Source organism: Hemitrygon akajei, chromosome 15, assembly GCF_048418815.1.
Source record: "Hemitrygon akajei chromosome 15, sHemAka1.3, whole genome shotgun sequence".
Lineage (NCBI taxonomy): Eukaryota > Metazoa > Chordata > Chondrichthyes > Myliobatiformes > Dasyatidae > Hemitrygon > Hemitrygon akajei.
This window is the reverse complement of record NC_133138.1, coordinates 3,608,394-3,633,468: the sequence shown is the minus strand read 5'-3', so window position 1 is coordinate 3,633,468 and position 25,075 is coordinate 3,608,394. Positions and strand designations below refer to the sequence as shown.

The 25,075-nt window shown below is 42.9% G+C and overlaps 1 protein-coding gene across 1 annotated transcript in view; it reads right to left on the bottom strand.

Annotated features, from left to right (window-relative positions):
• Positions 1 to 25,075, bottom strand: part of flt4 (fms related receptor tyrosine kinase 4) — a 281,525-nt gene that overhangs the window by 114,878 nt on the left and 141,572 nt on the right. Inside the window, exons 4-5 of the mRNA XM_073067065.1 lie at positions 4,484 to 4,614; positions 2,404 to 2,572 (exon numbers count right to left, since the gene is read on the bottom strand). Of these exons, the coding sequence (XP_072923166.1) occupies positions 2,404 to 2,572; positions 4,484 to 4,614 (300 nt within the window). The remainder of the gene's footprint in view (positions 1 to 2,403; positions 2,573 to 4,483; positions 4,615 to 25,075) is intronic.

Sequence of the window (25,075 nt, the reverse complement as noted above, 5' to 3'; positions counted from 1 at the left end):
CACAGAAGTCAGATGGCTCTTGAAAGGAACTGCACTTCTTGAAACTGTGAAAAAATTCTTTGACAACTCAAAAGCTTCATTCAATAATCAACCCAGGAAATCTGCCATTACATTGCTTATTTGTCAGCAGAATTATTGCAAAGTTTAATGACGTCAATCTTCAATTGCAAGAAAATTATACGAATCTTATCAAAATCAAAAATGCTCCTTGTATTTGCAGAGTTTGCTGTTTTTATGCACATTGGTTGTTGTCCGTCCTGTTTTGTGTGGTCTTTCATTGATTCCATTGTGGTTCTTGTATTTACTGTGAATGCCCATTATCCCTGAGAAAATGAATCTCAGGGTTGCATACGATGACATACAGTATATGCACTTTGATAACAAAGTTACTTTGAACCGTACAGCCTTGAGATGCACATCCCTTGTGTACATCGCCATCACAACCTTTGCAAAGAAAAAGCTGCACATAATTGGATGAGACTGATTCAGGAGCTAGACCAGAACATCTAAATAGGAGCAGATGTTCTGAGGCCAGGTTCCACCAATTACTGTGTCATTATCACCTATGGGCACCACAGTAGGGTAGCGGTTAGCACAACACTGTATCACATTGGGGCATCAGAGTTCAAAGTTCAATTCCAGCATCCTCTGTAAGAAGTTGGTGCATTCTTCTTATGAACTCTTGGATTTCTTCTGGGTGCTCTGGTTTCCTCCCATATCCAAGGATGTACCAGTTAACAGGTTAATTGGTCATTGTAAATTGTCCTGTGATTAGGCTCGGGTTAAATAGGTGGGTTGCTGGGCGGTGTAGTAATAAATAAATAATTTCTGAGATGACACCCAAATCTCTAATGACACCCCACTGTATAGCTAGACCTGACAGTCCATCACAGCATCTCTGCTCACAGGTACGTTCCCAAACAGAAATGGCAATACTTTAGTTACTCTGGCTAATGACTCCATAGCCACAGCTCAAAGAGAAGACAACTAAATAATATAGGGGCAGACCAGTGCCAATGTACTTACGAAGTCTGTTAACTGGCAGGAAATTGTGAGTGATGCTTTCACATAGGCCATCTTTTACAAATGAAAGTAGTTGGAGTCCAGTTAATCAGTAATAACAACTGTGCTCCCATGAGGAGTATGGCTTTCAAACAGAGCGGAGTAGTAAAACTACAGTTGTGATTATTTGATTCTGTTGAAGATGTAGCCACCCCAACATTAAGGACATCTTCAAAAGGTGGTGCCTCAGACAGGCAGCATCCAAAATGAAGGACCCTCACCAACCAGGGCATGCCATCTTCTCATCGCTAAGATCAGAGAAGAGGTACTGGAGCCTGAAGACATACACTCAGTATTTCAAGAACAGCTTCTTCCCCTCTGCTATCAGATTTCTGAAGGTCCATGGACCCATAAACACTACCTCATTATTATTTGCTCTCTTTTTGCACCACTTATTTAATTTGTTAATATATATTTCTTATTGCAATTTATAGTACTGCTTATGGGTTGCACTGTATTGATGTCACAAAACAGCAAATTTGATGACATAATGAATGTAAGTGACAATAAAACTGATCTGAGCTACATAGGAAAACATCGGCATCTCACCGCCCCACAACCTGAGAGGGACCTGCTTCTTCCTTGTCCTCTGTCTCTCATTCTTACACCTGTCACAGCTGTGAGACTGACCAGTGGTTCTTTCCCCTTGCTTTCAGAGCAGAGGAGAATGAATGTAGCCAGTGCTCAGAGGCAAGTCAAAGCCCTCTACTAAGACCACCACCAGGCTCTCGCCCAGCAAGTGAGTCACCAAGGAAAGATGCACAAGGCCAGAGTATTTTATAAACACAGGCGATCTTGTAGATTCTAGAAAACCAGACTAACCCACACAAAATGCTAGACGAACTCAGCAGGTCAGGCAGCATCTGCAAACACGAGATATTCTGTAGATGCTAGAAATCTAGAACAACACACAAAATGCTGAAAAAACTCAGCAGGTCAGGTAGCATCTATGGAAATGAATAAACAGTCAATGTTTCAGGCTGAGACCCTTCTTCAGGACTGGAAAGGAAGGGAGGAGATACCAGAATAAGGTGAGGGGAGGGGAAGAAGGATTAACTAGAAGGTGATACCTGAGACTAGGTGGGAGGGCAAGGGGGATAAGTAAGAAGCTGGGAGGTGTTAAGTGAAAAAGGCAAAGGGCTGAAGAAAAAGGAATCTGATGGGAGTGGAAACTGGGCCATGTGAGGAACGGAAGGAGAAGGAGCACTAGGGGGAGATGAGGAGAAGAGGTGAGAGGCCATGTGAGGAAATGAAGAAGAGGGAAGGGGAAGGGAAAATTGCCAGAAGTTGGAGAAATTATTTTATACCTGGTGAGAAGCAGGTAAGTAAGAAGAGTTTTACCTATGACGTAGATGAGGTAACTTGCAGACGAAAAGACTCGGTCACCGATGACACATTCACAAGTTATGTAAAGCAAGTTTTCAAGCCTCTTCCTGGGAACAATCATTCCTCGTTTATTGTCCCATATCACGTTGGGTTCATTGGGATAAATGACAGATTTGGTGAATCCCTAGGAGTGAGCAAAAACAGAACTGATTAGAAGGATGGCCACATAGATTGTCTGGATTACTGGAGATACAATAATCCAGCAGATTTGAACAATCATTCCTCGTTTATTGTCCCATATCACGTTGGGTTCATTGGGATAAATGACAGATTTGGCGAATCCCTAGGAGTGAGCAAAAACAGAACTGATTAGAAGGATGGCCACATAGATTGCCTGGTTTACTGGAGATACAATAATCCAGCATGTCATCTAAAACTACTTGAGTTCAAGATGGTGGTACACATGGGGTCACAGTAGCCTCTCTGGCTCCAATCAATGGTGAAATTTCTTGTCCTGGTCGTCTTTTCTATAACTGAAAAACACTGCTGATCATGATGAAACCTGTGTTGAGCAATGCATGCATTTTGAATTATTTTTATTAACTTATTGATGCTAATATTTTGGTTTACAGCTATATGTGATATATGTTTTGTGGGTACACAGTGTTCCAGAGGAACATTGTTACATTTGGTTGCATATATGTACAGTCAGATGACAATAAACTTGAACTTAAAAACATTCATAAACTCCTACAGATGTAGTGGAGAATATACTGACTGGTTGCATCATGTGGCCTGATAGGAAAACACCAGTCCATCACAGGTAAAGCCCTCCCCACTACTGAACATATCTACAAGGAGTGCTGCCACAAGAAAGAAGCAACCATCATCAAGTACCGCTACCATCCAGGCCACGCTCTCGTCTCACTACTGCCATCAGGCAGGAGGTACAGGAGCCCACACCATCAGGTTCAAGAACAGTTATTATCCTTCAACCATCAGGCTCCTGAACCAGCATGGACAAATTCACTCACCTCAACTCTGAATCCAGAAGCTACAGGCTCACTTTCAAGGACTCTGTAACTCTTGTTCTCAGTATTATATATTCACTTTTAAAAAAAATTAAAGACTACTTGTCTTCTTTTGCATATTGATCAGTCTTTGATATATATAGTTTTACGTGAATTTTATTGTATCTCTTTATTTCCCTGTATATACCTGCAAGAAAACGAAGTTCAAGGTTGTATATGGTAACATACCATATAAATTTACTTCGAATTTTGAACCAGAGGTTGCAGATGTTGGAATCTAGAGCAACACACAATCTGCCATAGCGACTCACTGAGTCTGTGGAGGGGAAAAGAATGGTCAACATTTCAGGTCAAAATGCTGCATCATGACTCCTGATCAGTTGACGGACAGCCCCTTTCTGCTGCTTGGCCCACTGTTCCTACAGCAAGTTTCCTGTTGTTATGGATATTGTAGATCTTCTTTTTATTTAGAAATACAGCACAGTAACAGGCCCAATGACCACACCGCCCGAATACAATCATGTGGCCAATTAACTTACCGACACACATATTTTGCAATGTGGGAGGAAACAGGAGCACCCAGAGGAAACTCACACAGTCAGGGAGAGTGTACAAACTCAGCGACAGGAATAAAACCCAGGTCTCTGGCACTAATAGTGTTACATTAACTGCTACGTCACTGTTCCACCTCTTGCAGGGAGTAAACTGGAAAAGATCTGATAGTGAACACAGATCATCGAAGACAGCTTCAAAAGCCGATGCCTGAGAAAGGCAGAATCCATCATGAAGGACGCTCAGCACCCAGGACACGCCCTCTTCTCACTGGTACAGGAGCCTAAAGACCCACACTCAGTGTTTCAGGGACAGCTTCTTCCCTTCCACCATCAGATTTCTGAATGGGAAATGAACCCATGGGCACTACCTAACCACCGTGTTCTCTTTTTGCATTTAAAAAACTCTTTATTTTTACTTATGGTAATGGTTGTTATGTTTTGCACTTTACTGCTGCCACAAGACAACTAATTTCTCGACGTGTTAGTGATTAGTGATTAGTGATGACTCACCTCCCGCAGAGTGACTTTGAGGGTTGGGATAGACACGAGGCACGGAACAGTGACCAGTGAGCTGTTCACAGTCAACACCTGAGCTTGCTGGGTCCCGTTGGGTGACGAGCTAAGGAAAGGGTTCTGCGGATCTGGAAATACAGTTAAAGATCTAAAGATGAGGTTTATTTGTCACATGTACATCAAAATAACAAAACATACAGTAAAACGTATTGTTTGCATTGAAGATGTGCTGGGGCTGCTTCTGGCACTGACATAGCATGCCCACGACTAACTAATCCTGTCTTTGGAATGTGGGAGGAAACCCATGCAGTCATGGGGAGAACATACTAATTCCTTACAGCATTACTGGCTCTGTGAAGTTTGACACTAACCACTACGCTACTATGCTGCCCTATAACAGAAATAACACGAGTCCATAAGCGTTCGGCATGGACTAGAAGGGCCGAGATGGCCTGTTTCCTTCTGTAATTGTTATATGGTTATATAAGACCACAAGACACAGGAGCAGAATTAGGCCACTCGGTTCACCGAGTCTGCTCCGCCATTCCATTGTGGCTGATTTATTATCCCTTTCAACACCATTCTTCTGCCTTCTCCCCTGTAACCTTTGATGTCCTAATTAATCAAGAGCTTATCAACCTTTGCTTTAAAAATACCCAATAACTTGGCTTCCACAGATCATTCACTTCAGCAGAACCCATCTTCAGATTGAGCACTGATACCCTCCACTCCTCCACTCCAAAGACGCAGTGTTAGCCAACAATGCTTACCTTACATCGTCAGATGGATGAACTCATCAGCACTGCCAGGAGACCACCCCAAACTGACCCAGGACAGGCAGTTGCATGTCTGGGCAGTACTGAGCAACACAACAACGTCCAGCCATTAAGAAGGCATATGGTATGTTGGCCTTCATTAGTTGGGGAATTGGGTTCAAAATTCATAAGAAGCATAGATATGGTGGACAGTAACAATCTTTTACCTAGGGCAGGGAAGTCTAAAACTAGCTTAAGCTCAAGCTTATTGTTATCAGTTTGTGTGTGTGTATACATATGCGTGAGAGAGGGAAGATGTAATAGAGACCTGAGGGGCAACTGTTTCACACAGTGACTGGTGAGTTTATGGAATGAGCTGCCAGATGAAGTGGTTCAGCCAGGTACAACAGAATCAATTAAGAAGCACATAGAAATGTACATGGAGGGATGGTGCAAATGCTGGAAATTGGGACTAGCTGGGTGGGTTGGCATGGACTGGTTGGGCCGAAAGGGCTGTGTCTGTTAGATATTGCTCTATGACTGTATTGATTCATTGAACACTACAGCAAAGAAACAGACTAGATGGGCCAAAGGGCCTATGTCAAACTATTAATCTACCTAGTCCCATCAACACAAACCAAAGCCCTACATGCACTTCCTGTACATGGACCCATCCAATTTATCTTAAATGCTGAAATGGAAACCACATCCATCACTTCCACTGACACTCTCCCACCTTCTGAGTGAAGAAATTCCCCCCCCCCCAGGTTCCCCTTAAAACAATTCAGCTTTCACCCTTAACCTATGACCTGTAGTTCTAGTCTCACCCAACCTCAGAGGAAACGTCAGCTTGCACTTACCCTATGAATACCCCTCACAATTTTGTAAACCTCTACTCCTGAAAGCATAGGAGAATAAGGGGAAATTTAATGCAGTCTCACCCTATTCAACCTTTCCCTATAATTCAAGCACTAAAGTTCTGGCAACATCCTTGTAAATTTTCTCTGCATTCTTTCAATCTTATTAACATCTATGTGGACTATACGTGACTCCAGTACATGTCTTTGAGGCACCAGATCATTCCAACCCTGTTAGAGGAGGTGATCAAGTCAATTCCTTTTCTCAGACTGATGTGAGATTTGAAACCTCTGCTTCAGGATGACTGTGGTAAACAACAAGAAGGAACTCGGTGTGAAGAGAAACAGAAAAAACCTACAGCACAATACAGGCCCTTCAACCCACAAAGCTGTGCCGAACATGTCCTTACTTAGAAATTACCTAGGGTTACCCATAGCCCTCTATTTTTCTGAGCTCCATGTCCCAGTCCAGAAGTCTCTTAAAAGACCCTATCGTATTCGCCTCCATCACCGCCGCTGTCACGCTCTGCGTAAAAAACTTATCCCTGACATCTCCTCTGTACCTACTTCCAAGCACCTTAAAACTGTGCCCTCTTGTGCTAGCCATTTCAGCCTTGGGCAAAAGCCTCTGACTATCCACACGATCAATGCCTCTTAACATCTTATACACCTCTATCAGGTCACCTCTCATCCTCCGTTGCGCCAAGTTCACTCAATCTATTCTCATAAGGCATGCTCCCCAATCCAGGCAACATCCTTATAAATCTCCTCTGCACCCTTTCTATGGCTTCCACATCCTTCCTGTAATGAGGTGACCAGAACTGATCACAGTACTCCAAATGGGATCTGACCAGGGTCCTATATAGCTGCAACATTACCTCTCGGCTCCTAAACTCAATCCCACGATTGATGAAGGCCAATGTACCGTATGCCTCCTTAATCACAGAGTCAATATGCACAGCAGCTTTGAGTGTCCTATGGACCCCAAGATCCCTCTGATTCGCCACACTGCCAAGAGTCTTACCATTAATACTATATTCTGCCATCATATTTGACCTACCAAAGTGAACCACTTCACACTTATCTGGGTTGAACTCCATCTGCCACTTCTCAGCCCCATTTTGCACCCTATCGATGTCCAGCTGTAACCTGACAGCCCTCCACATTATCCACAACACACCTAACCTTTGTGTCATCAGCAAATTTACTATCTCATCCCTCCACTTTCTGATCCAGATCATTTATAAAAATCACAAAGAGTAAGGGTCCCAGAACAGATCCCTGAGGCACTCCACTGGTGACCGACCTCTATGCAGAATATGACCTGTCTACAACCACTCTTTGCCTTCTGTGGGCAAGCCAGTTCTGGATCCACAAAGCAATGTCCCCTTGGATCCCATGCCTCCTTACTTTCTCAATAAGCCTTGCATGGGGTACCTTATCAAATGCTTTGCTGAAATCCATATACACTACATCTACTGCTCTTCCTTCATCAATGTGTTTAGTCACATCCTCAAAAAATTCAGTCAGGTTTGTAAGGCACAACTTGCCCTTGACAAAGCCATGCTGACTACTCCTAATCATATTATATCTGTCCAAATGTACTAAATCCTGCCTGTCAGGATCTTCTCCACCAACTTACCAACCACTGAGGTAAGACTCAGTGGTCTATAATTTCTTGGGCTATCTCTACTCCCTTTCTTGAATAAAGGAACAACATCTACAATCCTTCAATCCTCCAGAACCTCTCCCGTCCCCCTTGATGATGCAAAGATCATCGCCAGAGGCTCAGCAATCTCCTCCCTTGCCTCCCGCAGTAGCCTGGGGTACATCTCGTCTGCTCCCAGTGACTTATCCAACTTGATGCTTTCCAAAAGTTCCAGCACATCCTCTTTCTTAATATCTATATGCTCAAGCTTTTCAGTCCACTGTAAGTCATCCCTACAATCGCCAAGATCCTTTTCCTTAGTGAATACTGAATCAAAGTACTCATTAAGTACCTCTCCTATCTCCTCTGGTTCCATACACACTTTTCCACTGTCACACTTGACAGGTCCTATCCTCTCACATCTTATCCTCTTACTCTTAACATACTTGTAGAATGCCTTGGGGTTTTCCTTAATCCTGCCCACCAAGGCCTTCTCATGGCCCCTTCTGGCTCTCCTAATTTCTTTCTTAAGCTCTTTCCTGCTAGCCTTATAATTTTCTAGATCTCTATCATTACCTAGTTTATTGAACCTTTCATAAGCTCTTCTTTTCTTCTTGACTAGATTTATAACAGCCTTTGTACACCAAGATTTCTGTACCCTACCATCCTTTCCGTCTCATTGGAACGTACCTATGCAGAACTCCACACAAATATCCCTAAAACATTGGCCACATTTCTTCCATACATTTCTGTTTCCCAAGTTCCTGCCTGATAGCTTCATATTTCCTCTTACTCCAATTAAACACTTTCCTAACTTGTCTGTTCCTATCCCTCTCCAACGCTATGGTAAAGAAGATAGAATTGTGATCACTATCTCCAAAATGCTCTCCCACTGACACCTGACAAGGTTCATTTCCCAATACCAAATCAAGTACAGCTTCTCCTCTTGTAGGCTTATCAACATATTGTATCACGAAACCTTCTTGAACACACCTAACAAACTCCACTCCATCTAAACCCCTCACTCTAGGGACATGCCAATCGATATTTGGGAAATTAAAATCACTCACCATGACAACCCTGTTATTATTACACCTTTCCATAATCTGTCTCTTTATCTGCTCCTCGATAACCCTGTTACTATTGGGTGGTCTATAAAAAACACCCAGTAGAGTTATTGACCCTTTCCTGTTTCTAACTTCCACCCACTGAGACTCCATAGACAATCCCTCCACGACTTCCTCCTTTTCTGCAGCCGTGACACTATCTCTGATCAACGGTGCCTCACCCCCACCTCTTTTGCCTCCCTCCCTGTTTTTTCTGAAACATCTAAAGCCTGGCATTCAAAGTAACCATTCCTGCCCCTGGCCACCACACCATAGCTCCAAGTATAGATCCACGCTCTAAGCTCATCCACTTTGTTCATGATACTCCTTGTGTTAAAATAGACACATCTCAAACCATCAGTCTGAGCGCATCCCTTCTCTGTCACCTGCCTACCTCCCTGAAGAGTACATCTTGACTGCACCAAGCAACATCAAAAATGCCTTCCTGACGATTCTCAGAAACGTCTTGTAGGGCCATTCTTGGGGTGGAAAGGCACCTCTTCATCCCAACAGAGGACCCCAGTCTGCTTCCTGATCCTTCTTTCCTTACAAGATCCAAGCAGCAGCTCTGTAAACAAAGTGGAGAAGAAAAACTTCCTGTCTAATGTGCTCTGGCACACCCACCAGGACAAGGTTCTGGGCTCTGCGCAAACACACAGCCATGACTTCCTGCCACTGACCCTCAGTGTTCCAGCCCCACTCAGGAAAGCAACCTTCAACTTGACCCTGTCCGATCCATCATCACATTCCTCTCCAGAACCCCTCCAGATCTCCTTGGCTGCATGAGGTTTCAAACTCTGACAGGAAGCGTACATCAGTGGATGAGTTTGTAAATAGATGACCGAGAAGCAGTAAACCATTCTAAATTATCTGTGTGTAATCCCTCCCTTCCTCTGGAATACCTCTCCATCTCCTTCACATCCTTCCATGCATAGTCATAGAACTGAAGCAGGCCCTTCAGCCCAACTCATCCATGCTGACCAAAGTACCCACCTAAACCAGCTCCACTTGGTCCTTATCATACCTACACCTACTCACTTTCAAAGACTCTTTGCAAATCAAGTATTCAGTATCATTATTATTTTTTATTTGCAGTTTGTCTTTTTTTGTACATTGGTTGTTTGTCAGTCTTTATTTAATATTCAAGATTGAAATCAAATCATTAGGAAGAGGTGGCGCAGCATTGGAAGGTGTTGAATCTTTGTGGATAGATCTAAGGAACTGCAAGGGTAAAAAGACCCTGATGGGAATTATATACAGACCCCCAAACAGTTGTAAGGATGTGGTAGACAAATTACAATGACAGATAGAAAATGCATGCCAAAAGGCATTGTTACAATAGTCATGAGGGATTTCAATATGCAGGTAGATTGGAAAAATCAGGTTGGTGCTGGATTACAGGAGGGGGAGTTTCTAGAGTGCCTATGAGATGGCTTTTTAGAGCAACTCGTGGTTGAGCCCACTAGAGGATCAGCGATTCTGGATTGACAAGGTCCCTCCCGAGAGATTCATCCAGAAAGTCATGAGGCATGGGATAAGTGGAACATTGGCTGTTTGGATAAAAAATTGGCTTAAAGGAAGAAAGCAGAGGGTAGCTGTGGAAGGAAAGTATTCTGCCTGGAGGTCAGTGACTAGTGGAGTGCCGCAGGGATCTGTTCTGGGACCCCTGCTATTTGTGATTTTTATAAATGACCTGGATGTAGAAGCAGAAGGATGGGTAAGTTTGCAGATGACACGAAGATTGGAGGAGTTGTGGATGGAGCTGTAGGTTGTCGAAGGTTACAAGAGGATATAGACAGGCTGCAGAGTTGGGCAGAAAAATGGCAGATGGAGTTCAATCCAGATAAGTGTGAGGCAATGCATTTTGGAAGGACAAACCAGAAAACTGAGTACAGGATTACTGAGTACAAGAGAGTGGATGAACAAAGGGACGTTGGGGTTCAAATCCCTCAAGGTTGCTGAGCAGGTTGATAGGGAAGTTAAGGATGCTAGGCTTCATTAACAGGGGGATTGAGTTCAAGAGTAGAGGGGTCATGTTGCAACTCTACATATCTCTGGTGAGACCGCACTTAGAGTATTGTGTTCAATTCTGGTCACCTCATTATAGGAAGGATGTGGAAGCTATGGAGAGGATGCAGAGGAGATTTACCAGGATGCTGCCTGGTTTGGAGAACAAGTCATATGAAGCAAGGTTAGCAGAGCTGGGACTTTTCTCTTTGGAGCGTAGAAGAATGAGAGGGAACTTGATAGAGGTCTACAATATTATGAGAGGCATAGATAGGGTGGATAGTCAGTACCTGTTTTCCAGGGCACCAATAGCAAACATCAGAGGGCATATGTACAAAATTAAGGGAGGGAAGTTTAGGAGAGACATCAGGGGTAAGTTTTTTACATGGAGGGTTCTGAGTGCCTGGAATGACTCGCCAGGGATGGTGGTGGAGGCTAAAACATTAGAGGTATTTAAGAGCCTCCTGGACAGGCACATGGATGAAAGAAAAATAGAGGGTTATGGGGTAGTGTGGGTTTAGTACTTTTTTTTAAAAAACGGATTATATGAGAGAGTACAGAGAAGATTTACTAGAATGTTACCTGGGTTTCAGCACCTAAGTTACAGGGAAAGGTTGAACAAGTTAGGTCTTTATTCTTTGGAGCGTAGAAGGTTGAGGGGGGACTTGATAGAGGTATTTAAAATTATGAGGGGGATAGATAGAGTTGACATGGATAGGCTTTTTTCTATTGAGAGTAGGGGAGATTCAAACAAGAGGACATGAGTTGAGAGTTAGGGGGCAAAAGTTTAGGGGTAACACGAGGAGGAATTTCTTTACTCAGAGAGTGGTAGCTGTGTGGAATGAGCTTCCAGTAGAAGTGGTAGAGACAGGTTTGGTATTGTCATTTAAAGCAAAATTGGATAGGTATATGGACAGGGAAGGAATGGAGGGTTATGGGCTGACTGCGGGTCAGTGGGATTAGGTGAGAGTAAGCGTTCGGCACGGACTAGAAGGGCCGTGATGGCCTGTTTCTGTGCTGTAATTGTTATATGGTTATATGGGTCAGCACAACATGGAGGGCTGAAGGGCCTGTACTGTGCTGTAGTGTTCTATGGTTCTATGGGTGTTGTGCAATCAACCAGAATTGATTAGAGAGCTTAAGGTAAAAGAACCCTTAGGGGAAAGTGATCATAATATGATCGAATTCACCCTGAAATTTGAGAAGGAAAATCTAAAGTCAGATGTATCAGTATTACAGTGGAGTAAAGGGAATTACAGAGGATTGAGAGAGGAGTTGGCCAGAATTGATTGGAAAAGAATGTTGGTAGGGGTAACAGCAGAGCAGCAATGGCTGCAATTTCTGGGAGAAATTCGGAAGGCACGTGATATGTGTATCCCAAAGAGGAGGAAGTACTCTATAGAAACGATGACATAACCGTGGCCAACAAGAGAAGTCAAAGCCAACATAAAAGCCAAAGAAAGGGCATATAATAGAGCAAATATTAGTGGGGAGTTAGAGGATTGGGAAGCTTTAAAATCCAACAGAAGGCAACTAAAAAAAAGTTATTAAGAAGGTAAAGATGGAATACGAAAGGAAGCTAGCCAGTATTATTAAAGAGGATATCAAATGTTTCTTCAGATACCTGAAGTGTAAAACAGAGGCAAGAGTCGATATTGGACTGCTGGAAAATAATCCTGGAGAGGTAGTAACGGGGGACAAGAAAATGGTGGACAAATTGAGTAAGCATTTTGCATCAATATTCACTGTGTAAGATACTTACAACAGTATGTTGTAAGTCACAGGTGTCAATAGTCATGAAATGTGTGAAGTTACCACTACGAGAGAGAAGGTTCTTAGGAAACTGAAAGGTCTGAAGGTGGAAAGGTCTGAAAGGGGTGGCTGAAGAGTTGTGGGGGCATTAATGGTGATCTTTCAATAATAACTAAATACTAGAATGGTTCTGGAAGACTGGAAAATTGCAAATGTCACTCCACTCTTCAAGAGGGGTGAGAGAGGCAGAAGAAAGGAAATAATAGGCCAGGTGGTATGAGCTCAGTGGTTGGGAAGATGTTGGAGTCAATTGTTAAGGATGAGGTCTCAGGTACTTCTAGACACATGATAAAATAAGCCATAGTCAGTATAGTTTCCTCAAGGGAAAATCTTGCCTAACAAATCTGTTGGAATTCTTTGAAGAAATAACATGCAGGATAGACAAAAGAGAATTGGTTGATGTTGGATACTTGGATTTTCAGAAGGTCTTTGACAAGGTGCCACACATGAGGCTGCTTAACAAGCTACGAGCCCATGATATTACAATAAAGATTCTAGCATAGATAAAGCAGTGGTTGATTGCCAGGAGGCAAAGAGTGGGAATAAGGGGAGCCTTTCTGCTTGGCTGCCAGTGACTAGTGGTGCACCCCAGAGATCTGTGTTGGAACCAATTGTTTTTTGCTTTATATGTCAATGATTTGGATGATGGAATTGATGGCTTTGTTGCAAAGTTTACCAACAAAACGAAGGTAGGTGGAGATGCATGTAGCTTTGAGGAAGTAGAGAGGCCACAGAAGGACTTAAAACAGATTAGGAGAATAGGCAAAAAATGGCAGATAGAATAGTGTTGAGGAGTGTATGGTCATGCACTTAGGTAGAAGAAATGAAATAATTGACTATTTTCTAAATGTAGAGAAAATACAAAAAAAACAAGGCACAAAGGGATTTAGGAGTCCTTGTGCAGGATTCCCTAAAGGTTAATTTGCAGGTTGAGCCTGTGGTGAGGAAGACAAATGCAATATTAGCATTCATTTCAAGAGAACTAGACTACAAAAGCAAGGATGTAATGTTGAGACTTTATAAAGCACTGGTGAGGCCTCACTGGAACTATTGTGAGCAGTTATGGGCCCCTGATCTTAGAAAAGATGTGCTGAAATTGCAGAGGGTTCAAAGAAAGTTCAAGAAAATGATTCTATGATTGAATGGCTTGTCATATGAAGAGCGTTTGATGGTTCTGGGCCTGTATTCACTGGAATTCAGAGAATGAGGGGTGACCTCATTGAAACCAATCAAATGGTGAAAGGCCTTGATAGGTGGATGTGAAGAGGATGTTTCTATGATGGAGGAGTCTAAGACCTGAGAACACAGTCTCAGAATAGAAGGGTGTCAAAATGGTTGTTGTGATGTGTCTAGTGTGGGAGTGTAGTGGGTAGTGCTTGTTGCTCTCACTTTCAGCTTCCACCGCTGGCTAGCCGTCTTGTGAAAAGGAGAGCTGAATGTGAAAGTCTCTCCCTGCCAGTACACAGCCTCTCCAAAAGCAAGTCCCCTGTAGTGCCTCCTCACTGGCGACACACAGAAACTGAATTTCTTTCTGACTCAGTCTGAACTACAGAGGACAGGGAGGAGGTCTGGCCCCTGAACACTTAGCATGCAGGCCCACTAGTGTGTGGATAGATCCTGATGCTTGTGAACCAGATCCCTAGCTAACAGCCTTGTGGGCAACCTTGGGAGTAAACTCAGACAGCAAATCCAGAGTGGAGCCCCTAAGGCGGCTGGATGTCATTGAACATCCTTCAGGCAGCTCCTGCAGCCAAGCTGCCAAACGTATTGCTTCATAAGCTTTTCTTAAAACACAACAAAAGTATTCCTGCACAAGTCCAACAAAGAGCTTTAAAAAGTAGGAATTATTTCAATGGGAGTCATTGATTGGAGTACTGTACAGATGCAACATAAGTGTTCTCATGACAGTAAGGCAAAGAGCTTTAAAAACCCAGTCTCTATAAGAGAGAGGTACCTCCTAGTGGAGCGGTCACCATCGGAGTAGACTGAGATAGAGTAGTAAGGCTTTGTCTCAACAGGGCTTCAGCAAGAACAGGTGCAGGCAAGTAAGTAGGTGAGCTCATTCCTTATTTCTTAGTTAATTCTAGAGGCAATAGTGGGTATGTCTACAGGGCCAGTGTTCTGTTCTGGGTATCAGATATGGGTTTTCCGGGAGACTTCCAGCCTCCCCGATGGCCACACCTGCACCAAGTACATCGAGATGCAGCTCCTTAGAGACCGTGTTCGGGAACTGGAGCTGCAGCTCGATGACCTTCAGCCTGTTAGGAGAAGTGAAGCAGTGACGGACAGGAGCTACAGTCACCCCAAGACTACAGAAGACAGATAAATGGGTGACTGTCAGGAGAGGGAAGAAGAAAGTCAGATAGTGGAGAGCACCCCTATGCCTGTCCCCTCAAAAATAAGTACTCCGTTTTGAGTGCTGTTGTGGGGGACGATCTACCTGGGGGAAGCAACCAGAGTCTGGCATTGTTGCTCAGAAAGGTAGAGAACTGAAGAGGATAGCAGCAGTTATAGGGAACTCTATAGTCAAGGGTACAGCTAAGTAATTCCGTGGATGTGAAAAGGAAACACAGATGGTCCTTTGCCTGCCAGGAACCAGGGTCCACAATGTTTCCGGACATGTCCACAATATCCTGAAAAGGGAGAGTCAGCAGACAGAAGTCGTGGTACATATTGGTACCAATGACATAGGTAGAAAAATGGAGGAGGTCCTGAAAAAGAATACAGGGAATTACAAAGGAAGCTGAGAAGCAAGACCTCAAGGGTAGTAATCTCAGGATTGCTGTCTATGTCATGCAGTGAGGATAGGAATAGAATGAGTTGGCAGATAAATATATGGCTGAAGAATTAGAACAAGAGATAGGGATTTTGATTTCCAGATAACTAGGACCTCATCTGGGGCAGGGAGATCTGTACAAAAGGGATGGGTTGCACTTAAATCCAAGGGGGACCAATATTCTTGCAGGCAGGTTTACTGGAGCTATTGGAAGTGGTTTAAACTAATATGGCAGGGGAATGGGAACCAGTATGATACAGCTGAGAATGACCCAACAGGTTTACAAGAAGATGCTGGGTGTAACATTAACGTAAGGAAAAAATAGCCAATAATCTGGGTACAAATGCAGACAGAACAAAGAGTTAAATTGTACCACAGAGGCAAAATTCAAAAGCACAGAGAATGCAGAAATGAAGGTACTGCTTTTAAGTGTGCATAGCATTCAGAATTAGGCGGATGAACTCATGGCACAATTCGAGACTGGTCGGTACGACATTGTGGACATCACTGAGTCATGGCTGAAAGAAAGTAAGGGAAAAAAAAACTTTATGGGAATCATATATAGGCCTCCAAATAGTAGCCAAGATGTGGGGTTGAGATTGTAAACGGAGTTGGAATAAGGGTAATGGCACAATTGCGATTGGAGGACTTCAATATGCAAGGAGTTTGGGAAAATCAGGTTGGTGTCAGATTGCAAGAGAGGCAATTTGTTGAATGCCTACAAGATGGCTTTATAGACCAGCTTGAGCTCGAGCCTACTCAGGGAAAGATTCCTGGATTAGGTATTGTGTAATAACCCAGGTCTTATTATGTAGCTCAGAAGGCAGTGATCATAATATGGTTGAATTCATACTCCAATTTGAGAGAAAGCCTTTGTCACATGTATTAGTATCACAATGGAATAAAGGGAATTACAGAGGAGCTTGCCCAGATGGATTGGAGAGGGATACTGGCGGGGATTACAGTACAGCAGAGATGGCTGAAGTTTCTGAGAATAGTTCACAAAGAACAGGATAGATATGTCCCACAGAAAAAGAAATGGCAGAGGTAGGCAACCATGGCTGACAAAGGAAGTTAAGTACTGCATAAAAGCCAAGAAAAGGTCATACAAGGTAGCAAAAGTGAATGAGAATTTGGATGATTGGGAGCTTTTAAAATCCAACAAAAGGCAACTAAAAAAGCTATAAGAAGGGAAAAGATGAAATACGAGAGCAGACTAGGCAATAATATAAAGCAGGATACCAAACGTTTTCAACCCCATACACCTGCCTTCTTACCATATCCTTTGATGCCCTGACTGATCAGGAAACTATCAACTTCTGCCTTAAATATACCCACAGACTTGGCCCCCACCACATTCTGGGGCAGAGTATTCTACAAATTCACTATCCTCTAAAGGTTTAATATCAATTATTCGAGATAAATTAGCAGCCTTACCCTGTGGATAAAATTAAAATGGCCTGGGAGCAGGATTTAAATACCTCCTTATCCGATGAGAGCTGGGACTCGATTCTCAAATCGGTTAACTCAACCTCTCTTTGTGCTCGCCATTGCCTTTTACAATTTAAGATTGTTCATAGAACCCATATGTCTAAATCTAAACTATCTCAATTCTACCCTAACATTAGTCCGCTCTGTGATAAATGCAAGAGGGGCGTGGCCTCTCTCATCCATATGTACTGGTTCTGTCCTAGCTTGGAGAAATTTTGGAAAGATGTCTTCACTACGTTATCGTGTATTCTGAATCAGCACCTAGAACCAAACCCCTTAATTGCTTTGTTCGGTTTCTGGGGCGAGACAGATCTATGTCTGAGTCCGACCAAATGCCGAATATTATCCTTTGCCTCTCTCCTGGCTAGACGCTTGATCCTCCTTAGATGGAGAGATGTTGCCCCGCCCACTCATGCTCAATGGCTTAACGACATTATGGCCTGTTTGGACCTCGAAAAAATTCATTATTCAGTTCTTAATTCGGATCTAAAGTTCCATAAGGTCTGGGGACCTTTTATCGAGTACTTTCATAACCTTCCTCTTGACTAGGGTTTTTTTTTCTTTTCGGTCCCTTGCTTTCAGCTCCCTTTTTTTTCTGGTAGTAGGCATTATTATCCTCTGTTGTTAAGTGTATTCACAGTCTGGGAGTTTGATTGTCCTGATTTATACTCTCTATATTGTGTTGTGGTTGGTCTGGAGTGTTGTTTTTTTTTGTGTTGTGGGGCTTGGGGAGGATACTAAGTTTACTTGTCTTCAATTTAGGTGCTTTTTTGTCAAATTCTCTTCCTTTGTAGCATATTGTCATTGTATGCTTAATTTTGCACTGTATTAATGTTCCTCATTGGGATTTGGGGTTTTTAATTTGTAAAATGTATAGAAAAACTAATTTAAAAAAAATCAAAAATAAATAAATAAATAAACAAACAAACAAATAAATAAATAAATAAATAAATAGATCGCTATCCTCTTGCAAAAAATTCCTCCTTACCTCTGCTCTAAAAAAAAAATCACCTCTCAATGTGGAGGCTGTGCCCTCTGGTTCTGGATACCCCCACCTGAGAAAGCATCCTCTCCACATCCACCTTATCTCGTCCTTTCAACAAACTGGAGAGTTTAACATCGGTAGCTGAGCGAAGGGCGCTGAGTAGGCTACGGTCAATTATGGATAACTCTGAACATCCTCTACATAGCACCATCCAGAGACAGAGAAGCAGTTTCAGCGACAGGTTACTATCGATGCAATGCTCCTCAGACAGGATGAAGAGGTCAATACTCCCCAATGCCATTAGGCTTTACAATTCTACCGCCAGGACTTAAGAACTTTTTAAAAGCTATTATTAATGCTTTTTGAGATAGTGATTTAGATGCATATCATATTTTTTTTTACTGAGTTGAGGAATTGTATGTAATTAGTTTTGCTACAACAAGTGTATGGGACATTGGAAAAAAGTTGAATTTCCCCATGGGGATGAATAAAGTATCTATCTATTCGGTAGGTTTCAATGAGATCCCTCCAAATTCTTCTGAATTCCAGTGAGTACAGGCCCAAAGCTGCCAAATATTCCTCATATGTTAACCCTTTCATTCCAGAATCATCCTCATGAACCTCCTCTGGACTCTCTCCAAAGACAACACATCCTTTCTGAGATATGGGCCCAAACCTGCCTAGAAACTCCAAGTGCGGCCTGATTGACTAGTATCTTATAAAGTCTCGGTGTTATCTCACAAAATGTTGGAGGAACTCAGCAGGCCAGGCTGCATCTAAAGAGAGTACAGCTGACATTTCAGGCCAAGACCCTTCAGCAGGACTGCAGAAAAACAAAGATGAGGAGTAGATTTCAAAGGTGGGGGGAGGGGAGGGAGAAACACAAGGTGATCAGCATTTTGTATGTGTCGCTTGGATTCCCAGCATCTGCAGATTTTCTTTTCTGTTCTGCATTATTTCCTTGCTTTTATATTCTATTCCCCTTGAAATAAATGCCAACATTGCATTTGCCTTCTTTACCACAGACTCAGCTTGTAAATTCATCTTCTGGAAGTCTTGCACGAGGACTCCTAAATCCCTCTGCAACTCTGATGTTTGAACCTTTTCGCCATTTAGATAATAGTCCGCACTATTGCTCCTTTTACCAAAATGCATTTCCCAACACTGTATAGCGAAGGGTCTCGGCCCGAAACGTCGACAGCGTTTCTCCCTATAGATGCTGCCTGGCCTGCTGTGTTCTACCAGCATTTTGTGTGTGTTGTTGACTGTATACCATCTGCCACTTTTTTGCCGATTCTTCCAATTTGTCTAAGTCCTGCTGCAATCACATTGCTTCCTCAGCACTACCTACCCCTCCAAACTATCTTCATATTATCCACAAACTTTGCCACAAAGTCATCAGTTCTCTTTTTTTTAAATTATTTTTTTAATTTCCCAGTGCCCCCCACCTCATCATCAATTCTATTATCCAAATCATTGACAAACAATGTAAAAAGTAGCGGTCCCAATACTGACTCCTGAGGAACACCACTAGTCACTGGCAGTCAACCAGAAAAGGCCCGCTTTATTCCCACTCACTGCCTCCTGCCTGTCAGCCATTCCTCTATCCATGCCAGTATCTTTCCTGTAATGCCAGTGAATTTCAACTTGTTAAGCAGCCTCATGTGTGGCACCTTATCAAATGCCTTCTGAAAATCCAAGTAAATGACATCCACTTCCTCTCCACCAGGTTCAGGAACAGCTACTTTCTTTCAATCATTTGGTTTTTGAACCAATTGGCACAACCCCAAGCTGTACCTCAGTACAGCACACTTTCATAGATACTGCTTGACCATCTGAGTTGCTCCAGTATTTTACGTGTGTTGCGTTAAAATGGCCTTTATTTTTGTTCTAATTGTGTTTTATTGTAAAAAGTGTAAAATTTATATTTTTCTTCTGACTGCTGTTTATCTTGCTCTGTGCCTGTGATGTTACTGCAAGTTTTCATTGCATCTGTGCACACTTGGACTTGTGCAGATGATAATAAACTGTACTTCAACTTTATCATAGAACATTACAGCATAGTACAGATTCTATGGCCAACAATGTTGTGCCTACTCTAAAATCAATCTAATCCTTCCCTCCCATATTTTTCTATCATCCAAGTGCCTATCTAAGAGTCTCTAAGTGTCCCTAATGTGGCTACCTTTCCCACCACCCCAGGCAGGGTGTTCCACAAACTCACCATGCACTTATACAAATGTCTTTTATATGATGTTATTGCACTTGACTCAACTCCTTTCTCTGACAGCTCATTCCACCAGCAATCCAGGCCTCTGCACTATCCCTGAATTATAAGGACTCCTCACTAATGGTTCCTCACTGTCAGGGCCCTGACCTCCTCACCCTATCCTCCCACTGCAATAGCGGGGATTGGGTTCCTCTTGTCCTCACATACCACTCTATTAGCCTCCACATGCAGTACATAATTCTCCACAACTTCCACCATCTTCAACAGCATCCCACCACCAAGCACAACTTTCCTGCCTCCCCCACTTTCCGCATAGGTTGCTCCCTGTGCAACTCTCTTGTTCACTTCTCCCTCCCCACTCATCTCCCTCTTGGAACTTATCCTTGCAAGTGCCACACCTGCCCCTGCAACTCCTCCATCACTAGCATTCAGAGACCCAAACAATCATTCCAGGTGAGGCAACATTTCATCTGTTAGTCTATTGGGGTCATCTAATGTATCCGGTGCTCCTGTGAGAACCAACACACATGGGGAGACCACTTCGCCAAGCATCTACGCTCTGTCCGCCAGAAAGAGCACAATCTACCGGAAGCCACCTATTCCAATTGTACTTCCCATCCCGATCTGTCATTCCATGGCCTCCTCTACTGTTGGGATAGGGTCACAACATCTTATATTCTGTGTCGCCAATCTGTGGCATTAACATTAATTTCTCTATCTTCTGGTATTTGCAGCCCCACCCCCCTCGCTTCACCATTCCCCATTTCTGTTTCCCTCTCTCACCTTTTCCCTCACCTGCCCATCAGTCCCACCTGGTGCTCTTCCTCCTTCCCTTTCTTCTACGGTCTTCTACCTTCTATCCAATTCCCTATTGTCCAGCCCTTTATCTTTTATCAATCAACTTCCTAGCACTTTACTCACCCCTCCCCATTTCACCTCTCACCTAACATCTTGTATTTCTTCCTCCCCTCCCCCATCTTCTTACTCTGACTTCTCATCTTTTTCCCCAGCCCTCATTCAGAGTTTCAGCCCAAAAGGTTGGCTGTTTATTATTTTCCACAGATGCTGCCTGACCTGCTGAGTTCTTCTAGCATTTTGTGTATGTTGTCTTGTATCTCCAGCACTTGCAGATTTTCTCATGTTTGAGGCTGTTATAGTAGGTGATTTTAACTTTCCACATATTGACTGGGACCCCATAATAAGGATTAGCTGGGATAGAGTTTATCAAATGTGTTCAACAAAGTTTCCTTAATCAGTACATAAAAGTCCCAGTGAGAGTGTGTGATATTTGATCTGCTATTAGGGGATGAGACAGAGCAGGTGACAGAAGTTTGTGCAGGGGAACACTTTGCATTCAGTGATCACAATGCCATTAGTTTCAAAGAAAGTCTGCAAAAATATAAGTCTGGACCTCGGTTGAAATTCTAAATTGGAGAAAGGCCAATTTTGATGGTATCAGAAAGGATGTGGCAAGTGTGGATTGGCACAGGCTGTTTTCGGGCAAAGGTGTACTTGGTAAATGGGAGGCTTTCAAAAGTGAAACTCTGAGAGTACAAAGCTTGGATGTCCCTGTCAGAATAAAAGGTAAAGAAAACAAGTGTAGGGAACCTTGGTTATCAAAAAATGTTTAGGGCTTGGTATAGAAAAAAAGGAGGTGCATAGCAGGATTAGGCACACAGGAACCAAAGAGGTGCTTTGGAGTATCAGAAATGCAAGAGAACAATGCAGAAAGAATTCAGGAGGGCTAAAAGGCATCCAGTTGCCCTAGCAGAGAAGCTGAAGGAGAATCCTAAGGAATTCTACACATATTTTAAAAGCAAAGGAGGTGCAAGGGACAAAATTGGTCCTCTGGTAGACCAGAATGGTAATCCATGTGTGGAGCCAAAACAGATGAGGGAAGGTCTTAAATAATTTTTTTGCATCTGTATTTACTCAGAAGACAGACACAGAATCTATAGAAGTGAGGCTAAACAGCATCAACTTCATGAACCCTACAGATAAGAAAAGGAGATGGTGTTAGCTGTCCTAAGGCAAACCAAAGTGGATAAATCGCCAGGGCCTGACAAGGTGTTCCCTCAGACCTCATGGGAGGTCTGTGCAGAAATTGCTGGGACCCCAGCAGAAATATTTAAATCAACCTTAGTGACAACGGAGGTAGCAGAGGATTGGAGGATTGCTAATTTTGTTCCGCTATTTAAGAAAGGCTCTAAATATAAACCATGAAATTATAGGCTGGTGAGTATGAAATCAATAGCGGGAAAGTTATTGGAAGGTATCCTAATGGAACAGGTTTTTGAATATTTGAATAGAAATGGACTGATTAAGGATAGTCAGCATGGCTTTGTGCATGGTAGGTTGTGTCTAACCAATCTTGTAGAGTTTTTCAAGGAAGTTATCAGGAATGTAGATGAAGATGAGGCAGTGGATGCTGTCTGCTTGGATTTTAGCAAGGCATTTGACAAGGTCCCGCATGGGAGGATGGTCAGGAAGGTACAGTCGCTTGACATTGAAGATAAGGTAGTATATTGGATTAGACTTTGGCTTTGTGGGAGAAGTCAGAGAGTGGAAGTAGATGGTTGCCTCTCTGACTGTAGGGCTGTGACTAGTAGAGTGCCAGAGGGAACAGTGCTGGGTCAGTTGTTCTTTGTCATCTATATCAACGATCCGTATGATAAAATGGTTAACTGCATCAGCAAATTTGCGGATGACACCAAGATTGGGTGTGTAGTGGACAGTGAGGAAGGCCATCGTGACTTGCAAAGAGATCTGCATCAGCTGGAAAAAATGGACTGAGAAACAGCAGATGGGATTTAATGCAGACAAGTGTGAAGTGTTGCATTTCCATAGGACTAACCAGGTAGCTCTTACATAGTGAACAGCCGGGCACTGAGGAGTGTGGTAGAACAGAGGGATCTGATAGTACAGGTCACTAATTCATTGAAAGTGGCATCACAGGTAGACAGGATCATAAAGAAAGCTGTGGGCACATTGGCCTTCATAAATTAAAGTATTGAGTCCAGGAGTTGTATAAGACATTGGTTAGGCCTAATTTGGAGTACTGTGTGCAGTTTTGGTCACCACCTACAGGAAAGATGTAAATAAGGTTGAAAGAGTACAGAGAAAATTTACAACAATGTTGCCATGTCTGGAGGACCTGAGTAACAAGGAAAGACTGAATAGGTTAGGACTTTATTCCTTGGAATATATAACATTGAGAGGAGATTTGATAGAGGCATACAAAATTATGAGGGATATAGATATGGTAAATGAAAACAAGCTTTTTCCATTGAGGTTGGGTGGGACTACAACCAGATGGGTGGGTTAAGGGTAAAAGGAGAAAAGTTTAAGGGGCACATGAGTGGAAGCCTCTTCACTCAAAGGGTCACGAGAGTGTGGAGTAAGCTTTCAGCACAAGTGGTCCATGCAAGCTCAACTTTTACGTTTAAGAGAAGTTGGGATAGGTACGTGGATGGTAGGAGTATGGAGATCTATGGTCCGGATGTAGGTCGATAGGAGCAGGCTATTTAAATGGTTCGGTACAGGTTAGATGAACCAAAGGGCTTGTTTCTGAGCTGTACTTCTCTATGACTTTATTGAGCGCAATTTCTTCCCAGTTTTAAAATGTAATGTTGATTTCTTCAGGATGAATTTAATGTTAGAGTCATAGAAAAGTACAGCACAGAAACAGGCCTTTCAGCCTATCTAAGTCATGTCGATCCATTTAAACTGCCTTCTTCAATCGACCTACACTGGGGCATAGCCACCCATACCCTACCATCCACGTACCTCTCCAAACTTCTCTTAAACATTGAATTTGAGTGTGCATGCAACACTTGCGCTGGCAGCTCATTCCATAGTCCTATGACCCTCTGAGTGAAGAAGTCTCCCTTCAGGTTCCTCTTAAACTTTTCATCCTTCACCCTTAACCCATAACCTCTGGTTATAATGCCATGCAACCCCAATGGAAAAAGCCTGCCTGCGTTTACCATATCTATATCCCTCATAATTTTGCATACCTCTATCAAATCTCCTCTCAATCTTCTATGATCTAAGGAATAAAGTCCTAACCTATTCAATCTTTCCTTATAACTCAGGTCTATAGATGCAGCTGGAGGAAATCTGTTCAAGAAAGAGCTGTGCTACATGAAAACAAGTGTCAGCTGTGAAAGGAGACTGAACAACCAAAAGACCCAACCACTAACCACAGCCAGCTCTTACTCTTGCACACACTGCACTAGAATAAATGGATCCCAGTTCGGCCTCTATAGCTACCAGGAGACCCACCAATAGACAACCCCTCAGAAGAACCACTCAAGTGATTGCACTACTGTTGTCTTTCTTTGTTTTCCTGTAATTGCCTGCAAGAAAATGCATCAGTGTAGTATATGGCAATATATACATACTTTGGTAACATACTTACTGTGAACTCAGAACTTTTTTGAACTTTGAAATTCTTCACACAAAGAGAATCAGAATCAGATTTAATATCACCAGCATATGACGCAAAATTTATTAACTTTGTGATAGCAAAACAATGCAATACACAATAGAGGACAAAACGGAATTATAGTAAACACAGAAAAACTACAGCACAATACAGGCCCTTCAGCCCACAAAATTGTGCCGAACATGCCCCTACCTTAGAAATTACTAGGCTTACTCATAGCCCTCTATTTTTCTAAGCTCTATGTACCAATCCAAAAGTCTCTTAAAAGACTCTATTGTATCCACCTCCACCACCGTTGCCGGCAGCCCATGCACTCACCACTCTCTGAGTAAAAAACTTACCCCTGACATCTCCTCTGTACCTACTCCCCAGCACCTTAAACCTGTGTCCTCTTGTGGCAACCATTTCAGCCCTGGGAAAAAGCCTCTGACTATCCACACGATCAATGCCTGTCGTCATCTTATACACCTCTATC